This window comes from Coregonus lavaretus (genome assembly GCF_964263955.1).
Source record: "Coregonus lavaretus genome assembly, contig: HAP1_SCAFFOLD_1015, whole genome shotgun sequence".
NCBI classification, from domain to species: Eukaryota; Metazoa; Chordata; class Actinopteri; order Salmoniformes; family Salmonidae; genus Coregonus; species Coregonus lavaretus.
The window spans coordinates 47,501-72,367 of record NW_028164059.1 but is presented as its reverse complement, the minus strand read 5'-3'; the positions used below and the strand labels follow the sequence as shown (position 1 = coordinate 72,367).

The 24,867-nt window shown below is 46.0% G+C and overlaps 1 protein-coding gene across 1 annotated transcript; it reads right to left on the bottom strand.

The window, feature by feature from the left end:
* Positions 1–1,726: 1,726 nt before the first annotated feature.
* Positions 1,727–22,677, bottom strand: LOC311117494 (sodium/potassium/calcium exchanger 1-like; the record flags this gene model as incomplete). Its single annotated transcript, XM_084192418.1, has 11 exons — positions 1,727–1,976; positions 3,570–3,736; positions 5,302–5,391; positions 5,535–5,789; positions 6,152–6,243; positions 13,615–13,668; positions 14,140–14,193; positions 16,371–16,479; positions 16,642–16,749; positions 20,986–21,191; positions 21,828–22,677. The coding sequence occupies 11 exons, from the start codon at positions 22,675–22,677 to the stop codon at positions 1,727–1,729; spliced, it is 2,235 nt and encodes a 744-aa protein (XP_084048544.1).
* Positions 22,678–24,867: the final 2,190 nt, after the last annotated feature.

Sequence of the window (24,867 nt, the reverse complement as noted above, 5' to 3'; positions counted from 1 at the left end):
GAGAGCTGGCCACTTCGATGATTGACAGCTGAGAGCACCAATCCCAGAATAGAGCTACTATGCAAACATGAAATGGGGCGTTGCTATCTTGAAAGCTGAAGATTGTTACCAACCAACCAAGCGGTTAACAGAGAACCGGAATGTCCAAAAAAATATCACCTGATGATATCAGCAGTGTCAACGGCGTTAAATAGCTTTGTTGTCAATCTCTGCAGGTTAAGGGCTCTATTCAATCCGCGTCGCTGAAGTTCAGCTTTACAGGGTGATTAAAATGTAAAGGGTCTGTTCCTGCTTTAGAGGAGACTGCACTGATGGTAAATGCTGCATATGGCAGCTCCAACAGAAATGACCTTCACATTTCTATCATGGAATCTGTAATGCTTCAGTTGGACAGATTGAATAGAGCGCCAGAAGGTTATTAGTTGTGTATAAGGAAATGTACAAACAAAATGTTTCATTGTATTTAGGTCAATGTATAATATTTTATCTGGTCTTTTGTAGAGAAGACATTTTGTAAAAATGTTCCTAGTGTTGTTTACACCACTGTAGGACGGGTCTAGTGGATCTGATTAATTTAATAATGTACTTTTGATTGGATCTTCAGGGTCGTCTCCAACTGGAAATAAAATCACTTATACTGTGGCCAGGCGTGTGTGTTTCTACATTGGGATTAAATCACGTCGGGAATTTCCACTTAAACCGACATCCACAGCCTTGACAGTGAACGCAGTTTCTGTGAACGCCGGGGAAATTGCCTTTGAAAGACGCGTTGTCAATAGTGCATTGCGCTTGTCGACGACACACCTTTGATTGAATCCCGGCTTCCTTTTTTAAATGACCCCAAAACATTTTGTTTTCATGCAACATAATTTCCAATCAACACTACACTTTTTTATTGAATATTATAAAAAAAAGTATTTAATTGCAGCATGGATTGTAAATACAGCATATGGATAGTTTCCTATCGTCAATACATGTTTCTGGTATCCATCTTACCCACACAAGTGTATTACATACTTACATAACACATGACACTACAATGCTGACAGTTAATGAAAGAATGGTTACATATGGGTTGTTTTAACTGGACTAGCTATTCCCCCGTTCCTGGTTATTCTAGACACAGAATAATTTCCATGAGAACTCAAGCTGCTGTATCTTTCTGCACCTGATAAACCGTTTTTTGTTGTCACTGCTGTTGTTATTTTAAACTCTAAAAAGAAACGACTGTTGACATTTTTACATAGAACACGGATGAACACTAAAATGGGTGTGTGTACCGTGGATGGACAACTTCTACAATTACTCCTGCACGTCAGTTCTGATAATACTTTCTTCAGTAGGTGTGGACAGACCAACCTCTACTGCTGCTCGTCAATTCTGGTGAAAGACACCAGCAATAGTTCAACCATGGAGGTGTCCTCTTGAGTCAACAATACCTGTCTCAACATAGACAACACAATCACGTCTGTGAACAGTAACACTACCAAATCCCCTGCCTCTCTATACCGTGATGTCCACGAATGTTAGTTACTGACAACGGTACAGTTTGGCGGTGATGACTTCAATGACTTCCTGACACACCTCTTTTTTTTCCTCCCTCCTCACTATAGCATGATGGACTACAGTACCCATAATGCTCTGTGCAGTACAACACATCCGGTTTCATCTTAGTAAAAAAAAAAGACGTTCCTGAAACTAACATAATGGTGTCTGACCTCTGACCTCAGATGGAGACAGGGCAGATAATAATACGGTCCTCCAGCATCACACTGAGCACCAGGAACACAAAGTAAAGCATGAACATGGTGAGGCCCAGAACACGGCTCATCTTCCAGCGACACGCCGCGATGCTGATGATGACGAAGAGAAGCATGATGAAGAGGAGCACGATGGCACAGAACAGACCGTTGGAGTTCACCGCCACCGGCACCCCGCCTTGCATCGCCGAGAAGATCAACCATGGGACAGGCAGGCTGAGGGAGGGGGGAGTGGTGGGGGAGAAAGAGGGATGCAGAGAGGGAGAGTGAGAGGCCGAGAGAGCGGAGGGGTGGCGACAGAGAGGGAGAGAGGGAGAGAGACAATCACTTTTGAGAATAGTAACACAGATTACCTTGATCGTTTACTACAGACAACGGTACACAGTTCATAGTGCCATAGTGATATCTCTATGGTTACAGTGGTCTATACTAACCCCATAGTGATATCTCTATGAGCTGTAGTTATAGTGGTCTATACTAACCCCATAGTGATATCTCTGTAGTTATAGTGGTCTATACTAACCCCATAGGGATATCTCTGTAGTTATAGTGGTCTATATTAACCCCATAGTGATATCTCTGTAGTTATAGTGGTCTATACTAACCCCATAGTGATATCTCTATGAGCTGTAGTTATAGTGGTCTATACTAACCCCATAGTGATATCTCTGTAGTTATAGTGGTCTATACTAACCCCATAGTGATATCTCTGTAGTTATAGTGGTCTATACTAACCCCATAGTGATATCTCTGTAGTTATAGTGGTCTATACTAACCCCATAGTGATATCTCTGTAGTTATAGTGGTCTATACTAACCCCATAGTGATATCTCTGTAGTTATAGTGGTCTATACTAACCCCATAGTGATATCTCTGTAGTTGTAGTGGTCTATACTAACCCCATAGTGATATCTCTGTAGTTATAGTGGTCTATACTAACCCCATAGTGATATCTCTGTAGTTGTAGTGGTCTATACTAACCCCATAGTGATATCTCTATGAGCTGTAGTTATAGTGGTCTATACTAACCCCATAGTGATATCTCTGTAGTTATAGTGGTCTATACTAACCCCATAGTGATATCTCTGTTGTATAGTGGTCTATACTAACCCCATAGTGATATCTCTGTAGTTGTAGTGGTCTATACTAACCCCATAGTGATATCTCTGTAGTTATAGTGGTCTATACTAACCCCATAGTGATATCTCTGTAGTTGTAGTGGTCTATACTAACCCCATAGTGATATCTCTATGAGCTGTAGTTATAGTGGTCTATACTAACCCCATAGTGATATCTCTGTAGTTATAGTTTAATAAAAAAAATTTAATATGCCATTTAGCAGACGCTTTTATCCAAAGCGACTTACAGTCATGCGTGCATACATTTTTTTTTGTGTATGGGTGGTCCCGGGGATCGAACCCACTACCTTGGCGTTACAAGCGCCGTGCTCTACCAGCTGAGCTACAGAGCACTAGTATAGTGGTCTATACTAACCCCATAGTGATATCTCTGTAGTTATAGTGGTCTATACTAACCCCATAGTGATATCTCTGTTGTATAGTGGTCTATACTAACCCCATAGTGATATCTCTGTAGTTATAGTGGTCTATACTAACCCCATAGTGATATCTCTGTTGTATAGTGGTCTATACTAACCCCATAGTGATATCTCTGTAGTTATAGTGGTCTATACTAACCCCATAGTGATATCTCTGTAGTTGTAGTGGTCTATACTAACCCCATAGTGATATCTCTGTAGTTATAGTGGTCTATACTGATATCTCTGTAGTTGTAGTGGTCTATACTAACCCCATAGTGATATCGAAGATGTTGGATCCCACTGAGCTGGACACAGCCATGTCTCCCAGTCCTTTACGAGCCACGATGACACTAGTGATGAGGTCAGGGATGGAGGTTCCAGCTGCCAGGATGGTCAGGCCCATGATCTCCTCTGAGATGCCTATTGTCTCACCCACCTAGGGAGCCAACAGTCAATCAATCAATCAATCAATCAGTGTCACCCACCTAGGGAGCCAACAGTCAATCAATCAATCAATCAGTCTCACCCACCTAGGGAGCCAACAGTCAATCAATCAATCAATCAATCTCACCCACCTAGGGAGCCAACAGTCAATCAATCAATCAATCAATCTCACCCACCTACCTAGGGAGCCAACAGTCAATCAATCAATCAATCAATCTCACCCACCTACCTAGGGAGCCAACAGTCAATCAATCACTCAATCAATCAATCTCACCCACCTAGGGAGCCAACAGTCAATCAATCAATCAATCTCACCCACCTAGGGAGCCAACAGTCAATCAATCACTCAATCAATCTCACCCACCTACCTAGGGAGCCAACAGTCAATCAATCAATTAATCAATCAATCAATCAATCAATCAATCTCACCCACCTAGGGAGCCAACAGTCAATCAATCAATCTCACCCACCCACCTAGGGAGCCAACCGTCAATCAATATATCAATCAATCAATCAGTCTCACCCACCTAGGGAGCCAACAGTCAATCAATCAATCTCACCCACCTACCTAGGGAGCCAACAGTCAATCAATCAATCAATCCCACCTAGGGAGCCAACAGTCAATCAATCAATCAATCAATCTCACCCACCTAGGGAGCCAACAGTCAATCAATCAATCAATCAATCCCACCTAGGGAGCCAACAGTCAATCAATCAATCAATCTCACCCACCTACCTAGGGAGCCAACAGTCAATCAATCCATCAATCAATCAATCAGTCTCACCCACCTAGGGAGCCAACAGTCAATCAATCAATCAATCAATCAATCAATCTCACCCACCTAGGGAGCCAACAGTCAATCAATCAATCTCACCCACCTAAGGAGCCAACAGTCAATCAATCAATCAATCAATCTCACCCACCTAGTGCACTAGTAATCAGTCGATACATCTATCAAAATGTAATTGGTAGACGGAGGCCAGGATTCAATCAGCTCAGCGTTAACCCACGATAACAGACATAGCTTATCTCATAGCTTATCATTGCTTTTGTTTATAGTAGGTGGCGTCGGATGTGTTACTGCGTTGGAGTTGTCAAAACCACAAGCGGCGCCCAAAGTTATACCTATCGGATGCACTAGTAGAAATCCCATGCAGCCGCGTTAAGCTCAAACACTAAAATGTGTGATGTAATCTACACCTTGATTAGGCTGATCTAAATCCTTGCTATTTTGTTGAATGACTTTCAATGTCATTATTTCTATATAACCTGGCTTACACTTTCTCCTTCTGAACTTCTAACGTGGGGGAGATATAAGGACAGGTGTGGTTTCCTGACCATGACCACAAGAGCAACCGCTCACTGATTTGACAGCTCCAACGCAGTTACACCTCCGAAATCGCCTAAACGAAAGCAATGATAAGCTACGGGTTTGTCTGTTACCTCAGGTTATCGCTGATCTTGATTGAATCCTGGCCTAAGTCAAAGAAGCACTAGACTAACAGTTTCTAAAAAAGATGGAAGTCATGTGATCTAAAATCCAACAAGAGTGATACCTGATGTGCCCACCAGACCATTAGATAGGAGAACACAGCGATCCAAGTGATGGAACCAATAAACGTCAAGGCAAAGTACTTTCTGGAAGCCTGAGGAAGAGAACACACAGGAAGCTCATATCAGCATACATTCTAAGATATTTTGTGTTCTACATTTTCCACCACTTTGCAGGGCACAAACACACAGTACAAAAATGACATCAATGCAACACAGAAATGTACGTCATACGTACCGGGTTGCGTACGTCGGGCACAGTGAGCCACAGAGGGAACACTATGGGTAGGAGAAAGAGATATGTGGCCTGTTTACGTCTGGTGTCTGGCCATTCTAACGACAGAGGTTCCTCATTCTCTTCACCCTCTTCCTCTTCACCCTCTTCCTCATCACCCTCTTCATCATCCTCCTCGTCCTCGCTCTCTTCCTCGCTCTCGTCCTCCTCACTGCTGTCTGAGCCGTCGGACCCCCCTGCGCCCGCTGGCCCCTGGTCCTAGTGAAGAGAGAGAGAGAGGGAGAGAGGGTGAGAGGGTGAGAGAGGGAGGGAGAGGGAGGGAGGGAGAGGGAGAGAGGGAGAGAGGGAGAGGGAGAGAGGGTGAGAGGGTGAGAGGGTGAGAGAGGGAGAGAGGGTGAGAGAGAGAGGGAGGGAGAGGGAGAGAGAGGGAGAGAGGGTGAGAGAGGGAGGGAGAGGGAGAGAGGGTGAGAGAGGGAGAGAGGGTGAGAGAGGGTGAGAGAGGGAGAGAGGGAGGGAGAGGGAGAGAAGAGTCGTGGTGGGTAAATTAACTCTCCTCTATCTCTTTCTCTTCCTCTCTCAGTACTTCCTTCCTTTCTCGCTCTCTCTATTTCTCTCTCTACCGTCTGTGCCTCTGACGGGTCTGGTTTCTCCTCCTCTTTAGGTGGAGTCTGGGAGGTCGAGGGTTTGGCCTCCTCAGTCTTATCAGGTCCACCTGAATACAGACAGAGACAAAACACAGCCAATAAGCAACAAAGTCATATGTTCACATTTACATGTTAGTCATTTAGCAGACGCTCTTATCCAGAGCCACTTACAGTAGTGAGTGCATACATTTTCATTTGTACTGGTCCCCTGTGGGAAATGAACCGACAACCCTGGCATTGCAAGTGCCATGCTCTACCAACTGAGCCACACGGGACATTTGTTCAATGTATTATTTTTATTTTTATTTATTTGACCAGTAAGTTGACCGAGAACACATTCTCATTTACAGCCACGACCTGTGGAATAGTTACAGGGGAGAGGAGGGGGGGATGAATGAGCCAATTGGGGCTGGGGATGGTTAGGTGGCCATGATGAGGGCCAGATTGGACATTTTGCCAGGACACCAGAGTTAACACCTCTATCTACTCTTATGATAAGTGCCATGGGATCTTTAGTGACCACAGAGAGTCAGGACACCCATGTAATGTCCCATCCAAAAGATGGCACCCTACACAGGGCAATGTCCCCAATCACTACCATGGGGCATTGGGATCTTTTTTTATTAGACCTCCTAGTGGCCTTCCAAGGCATGTCCCTAGGGGGAGTAGCAGGGGGGAGGGGAGAGTAGGTATCTGACTAGTGGTGGCTATTCACCAGCCTGATGGTCTGGGGGTAGAAGCTATTGGCCAGTCTTTCAGTTTTTCCCATGATGCTCCTGTACTGCCTGTGTCTGAGTGACTGAAGCGGGGAGAACGGGGCGTGGCTTGGCTTGGCTGGGGTCCCTGATGATCTTCTTGGCCTTCCTGCGACACCTGGTGTTGTAGGTGTCCTGTAGGGCAGGCAGTGTGCACCCAGTGGTGCGTTCAGCTGCACGTATCACCCTCTAAAGTGCCTTGCGGTCTGCGGCGGTGGAGTCTGGGTTAACAGCCTTGCGAGGGTTAACTCTTTTGAATGACTTACATACACTACCGGGGTCAAAGGTTTTAGAACACCTACTCATTCAAGGGTTTTTCTTTATTTGTACTATTTTCTACATTGTAGAATAATAGTGAAGACATCAAAACTATGAAATAACACATATGGAATCATGTAGTAACCAAAAAAGTTTTAAACAAATCAAAATATATTTTATATTTGAGATTCTTCAAATAGCCACCCTTTGCATTGTTGACAGCTTTGCACACTCCTGGCATTCTCTCAACCAGCTTAACCTGGAATGCTTTTCCAACAGTCTCGAAGGAGTTCCCACATATGCTGAGCACTTGTTGGCTGCTTTTCCTTCACTCTGCGGTCCGACTCATCCCAAACAATCTCAATTTGGTTGAGGTCGGGGGATTGTGGAGGCCAGGTCATCTGATGCAGCACTCCATCACTCTCCTTCTTGGTAAAATAGCCCTTAAACAGCCTGGAGGTGTGTTGGGTCATTGTCCTGTTGAAAAATAAATGATAGTCCCACTAAGCCCAAACCAGATGGAATGTTGTATCGCTGCAGAATGCTGTGGTAGCCACGCTGGTTAAGTGTGCCTTGAATTCTAAATAAATCACAGACAGTGTCGCCAGCAAATCACCCCCACACCATAACACCTCCTCCTCCATGCTTTATGGTAGGAAATACACATGCGGAGATCATCCGTTCACCCACACCGCATCTCACAAAGACACGGCGGTTGGAACCAAAAATCTTCAATTTGGACTCCAGACCAAAGGACAAATTTCCACCGGTCTAATGTCCATTGCTCGTGTTTCTTGGCCCAAGCAGGTCTCTTCTTCTTATTGGTGTCCTTTAGTAGTGATTTCTTTACCTAATATACTACTGTCCTCCGTTACCCAGCATACTACTGTCCTCCGTTACCCAGCATACTACTGTCCTCCGTTACCCAGCATACTACTGTCCTCCGTTACCCAGCATACTACTGTCCTCCATTACCCAGCATACTACTGTCCTCCATTACCTAGCATACTACTGTCCTCCATTACCCAGCATACTACTGTCCTCCATTACCCAGCATACTACTGTCCTCCATTACCCAGCATTCTACTGTCCTCCATTACCCAGCATACTACTGTCCTCCATTACCTAGCATACTACTGTCCTCCATTACCCAGCATACTACTGTCCTCCGTTACCCAGCATACTACTGTCCTCCGTTACCCAGCATACTACTGTCCTCCATTACCCAGCATACTACTGTCCTCCATTACCCAGCATTCTACTGTCCTCCATTACCCAGCATACTACTGTCCTCCGTTACCTAGCATACTACTGTCCTCCATTACCCAGCATACTACTGTCCTCCATTACCCAGCATACTACTGTCCTCCATTACCCAGCATACTACTGTCCTCCATTACCCAGCATACTACTGTCCTCCGTTACCCAGCATACTACTGTCCTCCATTACCCAGCATACTACTGTCCTCCGTTACCCAGCATACTACTGTCCTCCGTTACCCAGCATACTACTGTCCTCCATTACCCAGCATACTACTGTCCTCCATTACCCAGCATACTACTGTCCTCCATTACCCAGCATACTACTCACCAGTGTTCAATTATTAATTAACAAACTTGACGAACTCAGAGCGAGGATCTCCTTCCAGATGGACATCAGATCCTGCAACATACTCTGTTTTTCTGAGACTTGGCTTTCCTCCGACATCCAGACGGATTATATACAACCAACGGGTTTTACCGTATTTTCGAGTGGATAGGAAAGCAGGCTCTCTCTGAATCTGCTTTATGACAACAAGTGGTGCGACGGAGGAAATGTACAGGAACTTGCGAGCTTCTGCTCCCCCGTCTTGGAATACTTGGTCATCAAATGTTGCCCTTTTTACAAGGTGGCATGCTGCTAGCTTTTATTATTATTATTATATTAAAGGCCTATGTCATATGCCGAAAACTGTGTAACTAAAGATTAACGAACCATGAATCATGGTGATTTTAAAGACGATTACCCCTTCCACTGACACACACGCGCGAAGGGCCCCATCTGCATGTTCATTTCAGTGTTGATTGGGTCTGTGTTAAGGCCCCTCCAGTATGTGGTTGTCATAACCCTGAGAGACTGTAATTGCCTGGACCACTGAAGGACCTCATTAGACCACGCACGCACGCCACACACACACACTGAGATGCCCAATGATTACAAGGGCACAAACCCAAATCAGCCCCACCACCACCCCTGCTCCCATCAAGCACAAATCAATCCAGAGATGGTAGACCGACCACATTAACAGCACACCTGTCTGTATCAATGTACCAACTTTCCAGTTATTACACACAAACAACACCAACACACCCCACTAGGAGTCACACCAACACACCCCACTAGGAGTCATACCAACACACCACACTAGGAGTCACACCAACACACCACACTAGGAGTCACACCACACTAGGAGTCACACCAACACACCCCACTTGGAGTCACACCAACACACCCCACTAGGAGTCACACCCCACTAGGAGTCACACCACACTAGGAGTCACACCAACACACCCCACTAGGAGTCACACCACACTAGGAGTCACACCAACACACCCCACTAGGAGTCACACCAACACACCCCACTAGGAGTCACACCCCACTAGGAGTCACACCACACTAGGAGTCACACCAACACACCCCACTAGGAGTCACACCACACTAGGAGTCACACCAACACACCCCACTAGGAGTCATACCAACACACCACACTAGGAGTCACACCAACACACCCCACTAGGAGTCACACCCCACTAGGAGTCACACCACACTAGGAGTCACACCAACACACCCCACTAGGAGTCACACCCCACTAGGAGTCACACCAACACACCCCACTAGGAGTCACACCAACACACCACACTAGGAGTCACACCAACACACCACACTAGGAGTCACACCAACACACCACACTAGGAGTCACACCAACACACCACACTAGGAGTCACACCAACACACCCCACTAGGAGTCACACCAACACACCCCACTAGGAGTCACACCAACACACCCCACTAGGAGTCACACCAACACACCCCACTAGGAGTCACACCAACACACCCCACTAGGAGTCACACCAACACACCCCACTAGGAGTCACACCAACACACCCCACTAGGAGTCACACCAACACACCCCACTAGGAGTCACACCACACTAGGAGTCACACCAACACACCCCACTAGGAGTCATACCAACACACCACACTAGGAGTCACACCAACACACCCCACTAGGAGTCACACCCCACTAGGAGTCACACCAACACACCCCACTAGGAGTCACACCAACACACCCCACTAGGAGTCACACCAACACACCACACTAGCTCACGGCGCTTGTAACGCCAAGGTAGTGGGTTCGATCCCCGGGACCACCCATACACAAAAAAAAAAAATGTATGCACGCATGACTGTAAGTCGCTTTGGATAAAAGCGTCTGCTAAATGGCATATTATTATTATAACACACCCCACTAGGAGTCATACCAACACACCCCACTAGGAGTCACACCAACACACCCCACTAGGAGTCACACCAACACACCCCACTAGGAGTCACACCAACACACCCCACTAGGAGTCACACCAACACACCCCACTAGGAGTCACACCAACACACCACACTAGGAGTCACACCAACACACCCCACTAGGAGTCACACCAACACACCCCACTAGGAGTCACACCAACACACCCCACTAGGAGTCACACCAACACACCCCACTAGGAGTCACACCAACACACCCCACTAGGAGTCACACCAACACACCCCACTAGGAGTCACACCAACACACCCCACTAGGAGTCACACCCCACTAGGAGTCACACCACACTAGGAGTCACACCAACACACCCCACTAGGAGTCACACCAACACACCCCACTAGGAGTCACACCAACACACCACACTAGGAGTTACACCAACACACCCCACTAGGAGTCACACCAACACACCACACTAGGAGTCACACCCCACTAGGAGTCACACCACACTAGGAGTCACACCAACACACCCCACTAGGAGTCACACCACACTAGGAGTCACACCAACACACCCCACTAGGAGTCATACCAACACACCACACTAGGAGTCACACCAACACACCCCACTAGGAGTCACACCAACACACACCACTAGGAGTCACACCAACACACCCCACTAGGAGTCACACCAACACACCACACTAGCTCACGGCGCTTGTAACGCCAAGGTAGTGGGTCGATCCCCGGGACCACCCATACACAAAAAAAAAAAAAAATGTATGCATGCATGACTGTAAGTCGCTTTGGATAAAAGCGTCTGCTAAATGGCATATTATTATTATAACACACCCCACTAGGAGTCATACCAACACACCCCACTAGGAGTCACACCAACACACCCCACTAGGAGTCACACCAACACACCCCACTAGGAGTCACACCAACACACCCCACTAGGAGTCACACCAACACACCACACTAGGAGTCACACCAACACACCCCACTAGGAGTCACACCAACACACCCCACTAGGAGTCACACCAACACACCCCACTAGGAGTCACACCAACACACCCCACTAGGAGTCACACCAACACACCCCACTAGGAGTCACACCAACACACCCCACTAGGAGTCACACCCCACTAGGAGTCACATCAACACACCCCACTAGGAGTCACACCACACTAGGAGTCACACCAACACACCACACTAGGAGTCACACCAACACACCCCACTAGGAGTCACACCAACACACCCCACTAGGAGTCACACCAACACACCCCACTAGGAGTCACACCAACACACCCCACTAGGAGTCACACCAACACACCACATATAGTGAAGAAGGAAACCAAGAGCAGGACTGACAGCCATTGTTCTGTTAATGGATCTCACCTCTGGGTCTGTGTCCATAGACTTACAACACCGTCACACAACATAAAGCATAGCCTTGATCTCACCTATAGGTCTGTTTCCATAGACTTACAACACCGTCACACAACATAAAGCATAGGCCTGGATCTCACCTCTGGGTCTGTTTCCATAGACTTACAACACCGTCACACAACATAAAGCATAGGCCTGGATCTCACCTATAGGTCTGTTTCCATAGACTTACAACACCGTCACACAACATAAAGCATAGCCTTGATCTCACCTATAGGTCTGTTTCCATAGACTTACAACACCGTCACACAACATAAAGCATAGGCCTGGATCTCACCTCTGGGTCTGTTTCCATAGACTTACAACACCGTCACACAACATAAAGCATAGGCCTGGATCTCACCTATAGGTCTGTTTCCATAGACTTACAACACCGTCACACAACTTAAAGCATAGCCTTGATCTCACCTATAGGTCTGTTTCCATAGACTTACAACACCGTCACAAAACATAAAGCATAGGCCTGGATCTCACCTATAGGTCTGCAGTGTGTCCTGAGGTCTACCTTCCCTCTGGCTGCTGGGTCCAGCGGGTCAGGCTTCACTCTATTCCTCACTGCAATATGAGACAGGAGCTCCCTCATACAAATTACATAATGTATACTCCCTGATACAATTTAAATACAGTCCCATTTACAAGCTGCATCACAATAACAAGACAGATCCGTGCATCCTGATACGACGTACAGCTGACTTTGAGCTGTTTAAAAATGTCTGGGACTGTTTCTCATCAACGACAGGTCAAGAAAGACAACATGATAAGTTTGCATGCCTCGAAGAGCAACATGACCAAGAAATAGCGCAAACACAATCAAAAGCAATCGCAACCAGAAGCAAACACGATCAAAAGCAATCACAACCAGAAGCAAACACGATCAAAAGCAATCGCAACCAGAAGCAAACACAATCAAAAGCAATCACAACCAGAAGCAAACACAATCAAAAGCAATCACAACCAGAAGCAAACACAATCAAAAGTGATTGCAACCAGAAGCAAACACAATCAAAAGCAATCACAACCAGAAGCAAACACAATCAAAATACTTTTACAAGCTACAGGGATAATTGTGAGACACATAACTCCGTTGCAGAGTAGCACCGAAACATCCATGCATAACAGGTAGACATGTCGCAGCTCTAACACAAAGCCTCACTAACAACACCAAGACAAAGACACCACACAAAGCCTCACAAACAACACCAAGACAAAGACACCACACAAAGCCTCACTAACAACACCAAGACAAAGACACCACACAAAGCCTCACTAACAACACCAAGACAAAGACACCACACAAAGCGCAAAGAGAACCCGTAGTAACGAACGTAACTAGAACATACAAAACATGACGACAACATCCACCAAACGCAACGTGTATACAGAATGTTAAGAGTATACATTCGCAGAACGTAACCCAGTCGTGCACCAAACATAACGACAATGTTCCCGGTTGACCTTACCTTTCCCTTGCACTGACACCACAGTCCTGACCTCCCCATTAAAGGCTGTTGTTTCTAATTGGCAGAGATGCGGCAGGAAAGTGACTAGTTACCACAGAGACACAACATATCCACCCGCTGCCTCGTGTAGAGTCATGTATGACGAAATATGAGCAGAGTCATTGACACAACCCAAGTTACTGTACCACACAAACAAAAACACAACCACTTCCTCATAATATTGTATGACTGAAAATGAGCTGAGCACGCATGATGAACACACTATCATCCTCTTCTATGGAAGACTGAGATGCAGTTGAGATGAGAAAGTCTGTTTTGGAGAGACAGTAGACTGTAGATGAGGAGATATTCAGTCACTCTTGGTAAGACAATGGAAGTTGGAGTGATAGATAGTAGACTATGTACTAAAAATGGAAAACCCCTTCAGAAGGGCTGGCATGACGTGACAATACAGGGTGACATCATAAGGAGGAGGTGACAGGGTGACATCATAAGGAGGAGGTGACACGTTGACATGCCTCTTACCTTGTCTAACTCTCCTCTGGCCAGGGCCTCTAACATCTCTGCTAAAGCCCGTCTCTAGAATAGAGGGGACGATGGAAGACACCATAGAATTACACATTACACAACTCATTTCATAGGATTTCTGTGGGAGAGACATTCAGTCAAAAAAAAATCTGTAGTTACCAATTCCCCAAGTCCCCTGACATCCAGAGCTATGGTGTGGAGTGCCCAGTAGAGCAGCGCTCTCCAAACCTGGTCCTGGAGAGATCGGATTCAAAAGCCTCTCAACACCTTGGCGCTACCTTACACTAGAGTCCCATGTTGTATGATACGTCAAGAGCAGAGGTCAAGTCCACCTGTGTTCCTGGATTACAGGGATGTGACTGTCCTGTTCTGTCCTGTACTGGAGTGACCTTCACTGAGTCCTCAGGCCACCAGGCAACCAGGCCTGTCCCCATGCAGCCTCCCTCCCTCCCAGCACTCTGATCCTTAATCAGCTTTCAATACAGGCTAATAAAAGCTGGATAAGAGCCAGCCTCTGGCCGACCAATCTCTTTATCTCAATAGCACTAGCTCTAGGCCTCTCGTTGTACTGGACTGTGTGTGTCACTGAGTTAACAGTCTGATGCTGCTGTGAAACTGAACTAACAGTCGGATGATGCTGTGAAGCTGAGCTAACAGTCTGATGCTGCTGTGAAACTGAACTAACAGTCTGATGCTGCTGTGAAACTGAACTAACAGTCTGATGCTGCTGTGAAGCTAACAGTCTGATGCTGCTGTGAAACTGAACTAACAGTCTGATGATGCTGTGAAGCTAACAGTCTGATGCTGCTGTGAAACTGAGCTAACAGTCTGATGCTGCTGTGAAACTGAGCTAACAGTCTGATGCTGCTGTGAAGCTAACAGTCTGATGCTGCTGTGAAGCTAACAGTCTGATGCTGCTGTGAAACTGAACTAACAGTCTGATGCTGCTGTGAAGTTAACAGTCTGATGCTGCTGTGAAGCTAACAGTCTGATGCTGCTGTGAAGCTAACAGTCTGATGCTGCTGTGAAGCTGAGCTAACAGTCTGATGCTGCTGTGAAGTTAACAGTCGGATGATGCTGTGAAACTGAGCTAACAGTCTGATGCTGCTGTGAAACTGAACTAACAGTCTGATGCTGCTGTGAAGCTGAACTACATTTACATTACATTTACGTCATTTAGCAGACGCTCTTATCCAGAGCGACTTACATGAGCAATTAGGGTTAAGTGCCTTGCTTAAGGGCACATCGACAGATTTTTCACCTAGTCGGCTCGGGGATTAGAACCAGCGACCTTTCGGTTACTGGCACAACGCTCTTACCCACTAAGCTACCTGCCGCCCCTACAGTCTGATGCTGCTGTGAAGCTGAGCTAACAGTCTGATGATACTGTGAAGCTACAAGGAACTCTTTTGACTGGTGTCATCAACCTTTGTCCTTTGAGAGAATTACAGGGCGAGCAGGTTTTTGTTAAAGCTGAAGGTAGAAGGTCCCTGTGGCAGTAATCAACAATATAACTCCTCATGTAGACCTTTATGAGGGTATAGTGAATGTAGAAGGTCCCTGTGGCAGTAATCAACAATATAACTCCTCATGTAGACCTTTATGAGGGTATAGTGAATGTAGAAGGTCCCTGTGGCAGTAATGACAAACTAATAGGTATAATACATAGTTCAGTAGCTCCTCCCAGGGGTCATAGCTTCCTTGTCCCTGGTACTGTACAGGAAGGACCATAGTTTAGGACCATATATTAGGACCATAGTTTAGGACCATAGATTAGGACCATAAAATAGGACCATAGATTAGGACCATGGATTAGGACCATAAATTAGGACCATAGATTAGGAACATAGTTTAGGACCATATATTAGGACCATAGTTTAGGACCATAGATTAGGACCATAAAATAGGACCATAGATTAGGACCATGGATTAGGACCATAGATTAGGACCATGGATTAGGACCATATATTAGGACCATAGATTAGGAACATAGATTAGGACCATAGATTAGGACCATGGATTAGGACCATAGATTAGGACCATGGATTAGGACCATATATTAGGACCATAGTTTAGGAACATAGATTAGGACCATGGATTAGGACCATGGATTAGGACCATAGTTTAGTACCATAGATTAGGACCATAGATTAGGACCATGGATTAGGACCATGGATTAGGACCATAGCGGTCCCTGTAATAAGAAAGATTGATATAAAGTCCAGTACCTTCTCCCAGGGGGTCCAGTGTGTGGATCATCAGCTGGAAGATGGTGTTTCTGTTGGTGCTGTTGTGGAGAGACGCATTACTGCCTCCTCTCTGGAGAGTGGGCTTCACCTGGGACAGAACACACACAACAGGGTTGAAGCCACGGCAGATTACGGCAGGTTACATTCAGGTAAATACCTTTTTTGCTGGTCACTATGACATCTAAGAAACAATCCTTTTACAATCAGTATACAACCTGATCATGACATCACAATCAAAGAGTGTTGAGACCTTCAACTGTTCTCTGTCTCTCTTCTGGGGTGAGTCTTGAGGTTGTGGTTTGGGCTCTGGTGAAACATTGTTTTGGGGTGGATCAGGTTGTGGAGGTCCACTGTTCTGCTGCAAATACAGGAATACTTTACTACACATGAGCAATAGGAACCGGAGAGAGGAGAAAATGTATACTTTTAAAGCACTACCCAGTGGGCCAAATGTATTGAATGTCTTTTCATGGTCAGGTTGTATTCTGATTGTAAAAAAGGAAGGGTTTCTTGTCCTTTTCGTAGTCCTGAAAAAAATCTGTTGTTTCAACCAGAAAATAATGTCTTTATGACATCCCATGCCAACATTTGCCCGCTGGGTAAAGGCTGCATAATGGGTGTCTAATGATGGGCATAATACATGATTATAACAACACTGATATTAGCGAGAACAGGTAACTTCCAAAATAAAGGAAACACCAACATAAAGTATCTTAATAGGGCGTTGGGCCACCACGAGCCGGAACAGCTTCAATGGCATAGATTCTACAAGTGTCTGGAACTCTATTGGAGGGATGCGACACCATTTTCCCACGAGAAATTCCATCATTTGGTGTTTTGTTGATGGTGGTGGAAAACGCTGTCTCAGGCGCCGCTCCAGAATCTCCCAGAAGTGTTCAACTGTGTTGAGATCTGGTGACTGAGACGGCCATGGCATACGGTTTACATCATTTTCAAACCATTCAGTGACCACTCCTGCCCTGTGGATGGGGGCATTGTCATCCTATGGGGGACATGGCCATGCTAGCCAAAATAATGGCCTGCCCAGCATTTTTAGACATGACCCTAAGAATGATGGGATGTTAATTGCATAACTAACTCAGGAACCACACCTGTGTGGAAGCACCTGCTTTCAATATACTTGATATCCCTCATTTACTCAAGCGTTTCCTTTATTTTAGCAGTTAGTGTAGCTGAGTGTTGATAGCTTCATGGATACACTACTTCAAGTGCATCTAAGGTCATGATTAAAAGGTTAAAATATACCTACTGGGATTCTATGAGTTGCCTACACCAGTATCAACCGTGTGCACCTGCATGTCATCTTCTTAGCAACCCCACACCAACACCCACCATCATACCAGTCAAGATAATAATAATAATAATAATAATAATAATAATAATAATAATAATAATAATAATAATAATATGCCATTTAGCAGACGCTTTCATCCAAAGCGACTTACAGTCATGCGTGCATACATTTTTGTGTATGTGACACTGTGGATCTGTCCCAATTGACACCCTATGCCCTATATAGCACACTACTTTTGATCAGAGCCCTATGGGGAATAGGGTGCCATTTGGAAAAGCTATTAGCATATAAAATCACATTCAACCATTTCTCTGCTGAAAAAAATAAAATAAAATGACAACCCAGATGCTTTACAGAATCATTTAAGACACCCCCGGACAAGCAGGGGCGTGGAGACTCTAGGTTCCAAATGGCACCCTATACCCTTTATAGTGCACTACTTTAGACCAGGGCCCACAAGGAATAGGGTAGAGAGTAGGGTGCAATTTGGGTACCCATCAGCCTAGATGTGAAGGGCTCTAAAATGCAAATGCCCCAAATGACCCAATTTCATTAATTTAGTGCAGCGCCATGCTTCTTCCACACTCAGCGCCTGATTGCAGGAGTATTGTCCTGAGTGTGTGTTGTTCATTATTTTACACAATATCTTATCACAGCACTGGAAAACCATGGCTGGCCAACTCCCTGAACAAAATGGCTGACCTTTATTACATCATAAGAAGGTTCATGTCCATTCTAGTATTCCAATTCCTAATTCTAATCTAACAACCCTGGCAGGGGCATGTGGTACGTCAGTGGTTGTGTGTGCTGGAGAGTGTGTTGTAGAGTGTGTTGTAGAGTGTGGTGTGTGTGTTTGTTTGTGTGTGTGTGTGTGTGTGTGTGTGTGTGTGTGTGTGTGTGTGTGTGTGTGTGTGTGTGTGGCAAATTAAACAAAATATGCTGGTTAGTTATCTCTGTTGTCAAGGGCCATTGAAAAACAAACGCTATCATTTTGCATAATGTAACATGTAGGCTAAATATGAAGCTTTGACAACTGAAGAATGGTATACTGTGTGGTAGTCAGTGCCTGTGTGTTTAACACAGGAAGTTACTGAGGGGAGGACGGCTCATAATAATGGCTGGAACGGAGCGGGTGGAATGGCATCAAAACAAATCAAATCAAATGTTATTTGCCACATGCGCCGAATACAACAGGTGAAAACCTTACAATGATATGCTTACTTACAAGCCCTTAACCAACCACTCAGTTTTAAGAAAAAACTAAGTAACCAGTATATTTTGTTTCAAGGGTTGTGGGCTCGCTGGAGGTTGCCCCCATAGAATGGGGCCCCGTGACGCTCAGTTGGTAGAGCATGGCGCTTGCAATGCCAAGGTTGTGGGTTCGATTCCCACGGGGGGCCAGTATGAAAATTGTATGCACTCACTAACTGTAAGTCGCTCTGGATAAGAGCGTCTGCTAAAATGACTAAAATGTAAAAATGTAAAAAAATTGATAAGTAAAAAATTAATGTTTATAAATAATTAAAGAGCAGCAGTAAAATAAAATAACAGTAGGGAGGCTATATACAGGGGGTACCGGTACAGAGTCAATGTGAGGGGGCACCGGTTAGTCGAGGTAATGGAGGTAATATGTACATGTGGGTAGAGTTAAAGTGACTATGCATAAATAATTAACAGAGTAGCAGCAGCGTAAAAAAGGGGGTGGGGTGGGGTGGGGGGGACAATGCAAATAGTCCGGGTAGCCATGATTAGCTGTTCAGGAGTCTTATGGCTTGGGGATAGAAGCGGTTAAGAAGCCTTTTGGACCTAGACTTGGCGCTCCGGTACCGCTTGCCGTGCGGTAGCAGAGAGAACAGTCTATGACTAGGGTGGCTGGAGTCTTTTGACCATTTTTAGGGCCTATCCTCAAACCACGTGTTTAATGTAATAGATACCATTCCAGTGATTCCGCTCCAGCCATTACCACGAGCCCCGTCCTCCCCAATGAAGGTGCCACCAAACCTGCTGTGGCGTTGAAGTGGGGTCGGTGCTATTGGTTTCTACTGGTCTGGACAATACATCCCTGCTACAGCTTTGACTGCCAAAGAATATATAATGAAACAGAGAGAATTCATATTCAGATAAACGCGGCTAAGCGCTGTACGGTGAGGGGCACCAGGTGTGTGGTTTGGATGAATAATAAGCTACTCCAGCGTGACCAGTGACAAACTGATGGCTGACATTACTTTACATCTCATCAGCATTACATCACCCCCCCTCCCGTCCCCCCCGTCCTGTCCACCCCCTGACCCATACTCCCCTACGCTGGGCTCTGACACCTGCGATCCTTTCAGGGATTCAGTCCCAATCATCAAAAGGCTGCCTTGCCTGGCTGCCACACAAACACACATTCTCTATGAGCTGCACAAAGGGCTGATGAATAAACACAGGCTCAAATGACAGCCAAGTGGATCAACCATTCCTTGTCTCTCGTGGACTGGACCAGAGACGGTCTCTGTCCTGGGTGATATTGCAATGGGCTCTTCTAGTATTTTTATTTCCTGATAATTGTTTTTTGGTGGAGTTTTTCTTTGTCTGTGTGTCTGTCTGTCTGTCTGTCTGTCTGTCTGTCTGTCTGTCAACCACTCTGTTTGTCTGCCTGCCTGCCTGCCTGCCTGCCTGCCTGTCTGCCTGCCTGCCTGCCTGCCTACCTGCCTGTCTGTCTGTCAGCCACTCTGTTTGTCTGCCTGCCTGCCTGCCTGCCTGCCTGCCTGCCTGCCTGTCTGTCTGTCTGTCTGTCTGTCTGCCTGTCTGTGTGTCTGCCTGCCTGCCTACCTGCCTGTCTGTCTGTCTGTCTGTCTGTCTGTCTGTCTGCCTACCTGCCTGTCTGTCTGTGTGTCTGTGTGTCTGCCTGCCTGCCTGCCTACCTGCCTGTCTGTCTGTCTGTCTGTCTGTCTGTCTGTCTGCCTACCTGCCTGTGTGTCTGTGTGTCTGTGTGTCTGCCTGCCTGCCTGCCTACCTGCCTGTCTGTCTGTCTGTCTGTCTGGCTGTCTGTCTGTCTGTCTGTCTGTCTGTCTGCCTACCTGCCTGTCTGTCTGTGTGTCTGTGTGTCTGCCTGCCTGCCTGCCTACCTGCCTGTCTGTCTGTCTGTCTGTCTGTCTGTCTGCCTACCTGCCTGTCTGTCTGTGCGTCTGTGTGTCTGTCTGTCTGTGTGTCTGTGTGTCTGTGTGTCTGTCTGTCTGTCTGTCTTTTTGCTTCACCAAGCTGCATAACAAAGTCCCAACAACAACAACTACCAACCTTCTTGGGTTCCTTCTCCTCCTCCTCCTCCGGCATGATGATCTTGACGATGCTCTTGTGTTTGTTGATCTGCGTCTTGACAAAGTGTTCGATCTGCACGTTGAACTTCATGAAGCAGACATAGGCCACGTAACCCGACACCAGCATCACGCTCTCCCACCACATGATAGTGTTGTCCAGGAAGAAAACGATCAGCATGATCAGGTCTAGGATGGAGGAGAGGACAACTTAAAACAGAGCTGAGAATGCATCCCAAATGGCACCCTATTCCCTATATAGTGCACTACTTTAGGCCAGAGCGCAGGGAACTATGTAGTATTACACTCTTAGAAAAAAGGGTTCCAAAAGGGTTCTGCGGCTGTCATCATAGGAGAACCATTTTTGGTTCCAGGTAGAACCCTTTTTGGTTCCAGGTATAACTATTTTAGGTTCCATGTAGAACCCTTTGTGGAAAGGGTTCCACATCGAATCCAAAAGTGTTCTACCTGGAACCAAAAAGGGTTCTTCAAAGTTTTCTCCTATGGGGACAGCCGAATAACCCTTTTTGGTTATAGATAGCACCTTTTTTTCTAAGAGTGCCTGTCCCTATATAGTGCACTATAAGAGGAATACTATAGGATGCAATTTGGCAGTTTAGATGTGATCGACTGTTGGCTCCAAGGTAAGTACCCTTTAAAGTATGTACTTTCCCAATATTCCCAGGTTTTCCAGAAATCCTGGTTGGAGGATTCCAGATGTCCTGCTTGTTCCCTCCTGATTCCGGGAGTCTTCCAACAGAGATTTCTGGAAAATCTATTATCTTCTACCTGTTATCTGTAAAATGATTATATTATTATTATTACCTATGATATAGAAGGAGACGTCTCTGAACAAGGGCCACCAGGTGAGGTGGAGCATCTCCCTGGAGAAGATGGCACACATCCCGATGACAAACAGGATGTTAAACACCGCCGACCCTACGATCGTCCCGATGCCCACGTTGCTATGGGAAATGAACACGCCAATCAGAGAGGTGAACAGTTCGGGGGCGGAGCCTCCTGCAGCCATGAAGGTTGCCCCGGCGACATCGTCGGAGATGTCGAGCTTCACGGTGATGACTCCGAGCGCCGGGACGAAGAACTCGTCACAGACGATGGCGAGGGAGACGAACATGTAGACCATGCCCAGGATGTGGAGGGTCACCCAGCCCTGCCTCCTCTGGTCCACCGTGAACAGGTCCTCTGGGTACTCTCCCTTCCTGTGGGGGACGTCTCCAGGGATACCCGGGGGGGTGGTGGTGTTAGGAGGAGGGGAGGTGGGAGAAGGTTTAGTAGGTGGCTCAGGTTCAGGGTCCTCTACGTAGATACAGTGTTTAATGTCCGTCCTGTTGACAGTTATCACTATGACGTCATCTCCCTCGATCACTATAGGAGCCCTGGTGATGACATCGTCATTATAGCCCTCTGTTAGGGTAGAGGGGTTAGAGGTCACCACCTCTCGTGTGTCTACCTCCGGGACACTACTACTACCACTACCGCCCCCTTCCTCTGGGAGTGCTGTCCCAGGGTCCTCCTCTGCTGCGGCCTGGCGAGCTACCCATGGCTCCTGCAGCCGGGCCTTGAACGTCACGGTGTAGACACAGCACAGCAATACACCGGAGAGGAAGAAGAGGATGCGACTCCGATTGAGTCTCCGTCTTTGTGGCAAATGCATTGTTGACTGCTGCCAGAGTGGTGCTTGGTTCCTACTTCAGATTACTGGGTCTATGTCAGGTGCATGGTTAGGCTTATGGGAACAGGTCCAGTAGCATTAGTTGGACAAATAATGCAGTTCAGGGAGCGGTCAGCACACTTCTTCGGCATGCTCTGTTTTAATGTCATAGTCCTGGCATGATGTCCCAGCTCCAACCTATAAAAAGGGGGAAATAAATCAATCATTCACTCAGTTTAGACTACAATGCAAAACTCACGTCATACATTTTACATAATAATGTAATAATAGAATAATAATAACATTACTCGAGTATTATATACACTCTCTGATTTATTAGAAGGGTTTATAATAAGGGCGCGTTCACGTGAAGGCAGCCGCAGGAGCGCGGAGGATGGGACACAGCCACCTGTTACTATGGCTACATAATTGCAGGTACTCTGCTCTCCCAAGAGGTGCACAGATTAAATGGCACGTGTAATGAAATGCAACACAAATGTAGTTAATGAACAAACTACAATGAAAAAAACGGCGAATAAACTACAAAGACCTTTTAAACGTGCGCGCGTCAAGAACGCGCTAATATGCGCTCCTCGAGTCGAGACAGCATCAGCAATATGATTCATTCCAAATGTTCAATCAACCATTTCATTTGCACGTGTGTATCCAGGTGGGTCGGGTGAAAATTAAGAAATGTAAATAAAGATAAATTAAACTGAATTTCGTGGGGAAATTCCAGGCAAGAAACAGTGCCCGATAATGACTCATTGACAAGTATCGCAGGCTTCCACAAGGTCAATGCCGATTCTTGTAGCTTAAATCCTATCTCAATAAAACATCTGTAAACCTTTATCAATTCTTAATAAAACGTACCTTTAATCGCTGAGTTGTTGTGCTAGAGGTGTTCTAGAAGCGAGGTCTCTCTCCAGCTGTGTGCGCTAAGGTAAAGGGATTGGTTGAGAGATGCTGACTCTAGTTTTTGGTGAGCAGCTACAAGGGCGCACCGCAGGATGACAGCTCACACCTCCTCTCCTCGGCTCAGCATAATACCTGGAGTCTTTTAAGAGGATTAGGTTAGGTGTTCACACAATCTCTCACATTCTCATTAACACGTTTAAAAGGCTTCAATTCAATGCATTCCAATTCATTTGTTCATAATCCACCAAATGGATGCAGCGTCTCCAACCGCCAACGCTGGGCAAAAACGAACCATGTCTGCGCGCTGAAGTGGAAGGCGGGTTGTCAAGACATAATTGCAATTCTGAAGATTGCTCCTTTGTGCATACAGACATACAGGCAGGCAGGCAGGCAGGCAGGCAGACATACGTACAGGCAGGCAGGCAGGCAGACAGACAGACAGACAGACAGACAGACAGACAGACAGACAGACAGACAGACAGACAGGCAGGCAGGCAGGCAGGCAGACAGACAGACAGACAGACAGACAGACAGACAGACAGGCAGACAGGCAGACAGGCAGACAGGCAGACAGGTGGGGTTTGGTGATGAGAGGAAGGTGAGTCATTAACCATTTGATGAACTCATTGGACTCATGAAATCATTCTGATATTTAAGCTGCTGCCTTCATTTAGTGTTGATGAGACATGCTGCTACAGCTAGGTATACTAAGGAGGCTGTTATGTGGAGATAAAGGACTGCTTTTAAAAGCCTAGATCATTGTTTTTTATTCACACCACCAGCTATGCTCTTTTCACAAATAACTAGATATTCACTTTATTTCACACAACTTTATTGGTTATTATATCACACATTTTACATTTATACTTCAACCATTCAAAACCTTTTAATAAAACACATGATTCCAGACAGCGATCCCTTCCCTTAATTCTCTAACAATGTCCATTTCCCTGAGGTTCTGGGCTCTGACGGGCTCTCTATGTCTGCTTCGACAGGGAGTGGGCAGGAGCACGACTTTAGGAGAAGTGTGGAGAGTCGGGACGCAACCCTAACCATGGCATCAGACACAGATCAGTGAGCCTTTGAACATTCAGCAAGGATGGCATGATGGAGATAGTCCCCATGATATCTACTATAACATCACTGGAGAATACAGTAGCTTACATCCCAGAATGCAGCTTGATTCTACACTGCATGAGAAACACTGTTGGCGTACAACATTTAATTTAGGATTAAAGCAATATTTTAAAAAAAGTCCAATGCAGCCGTTTTATG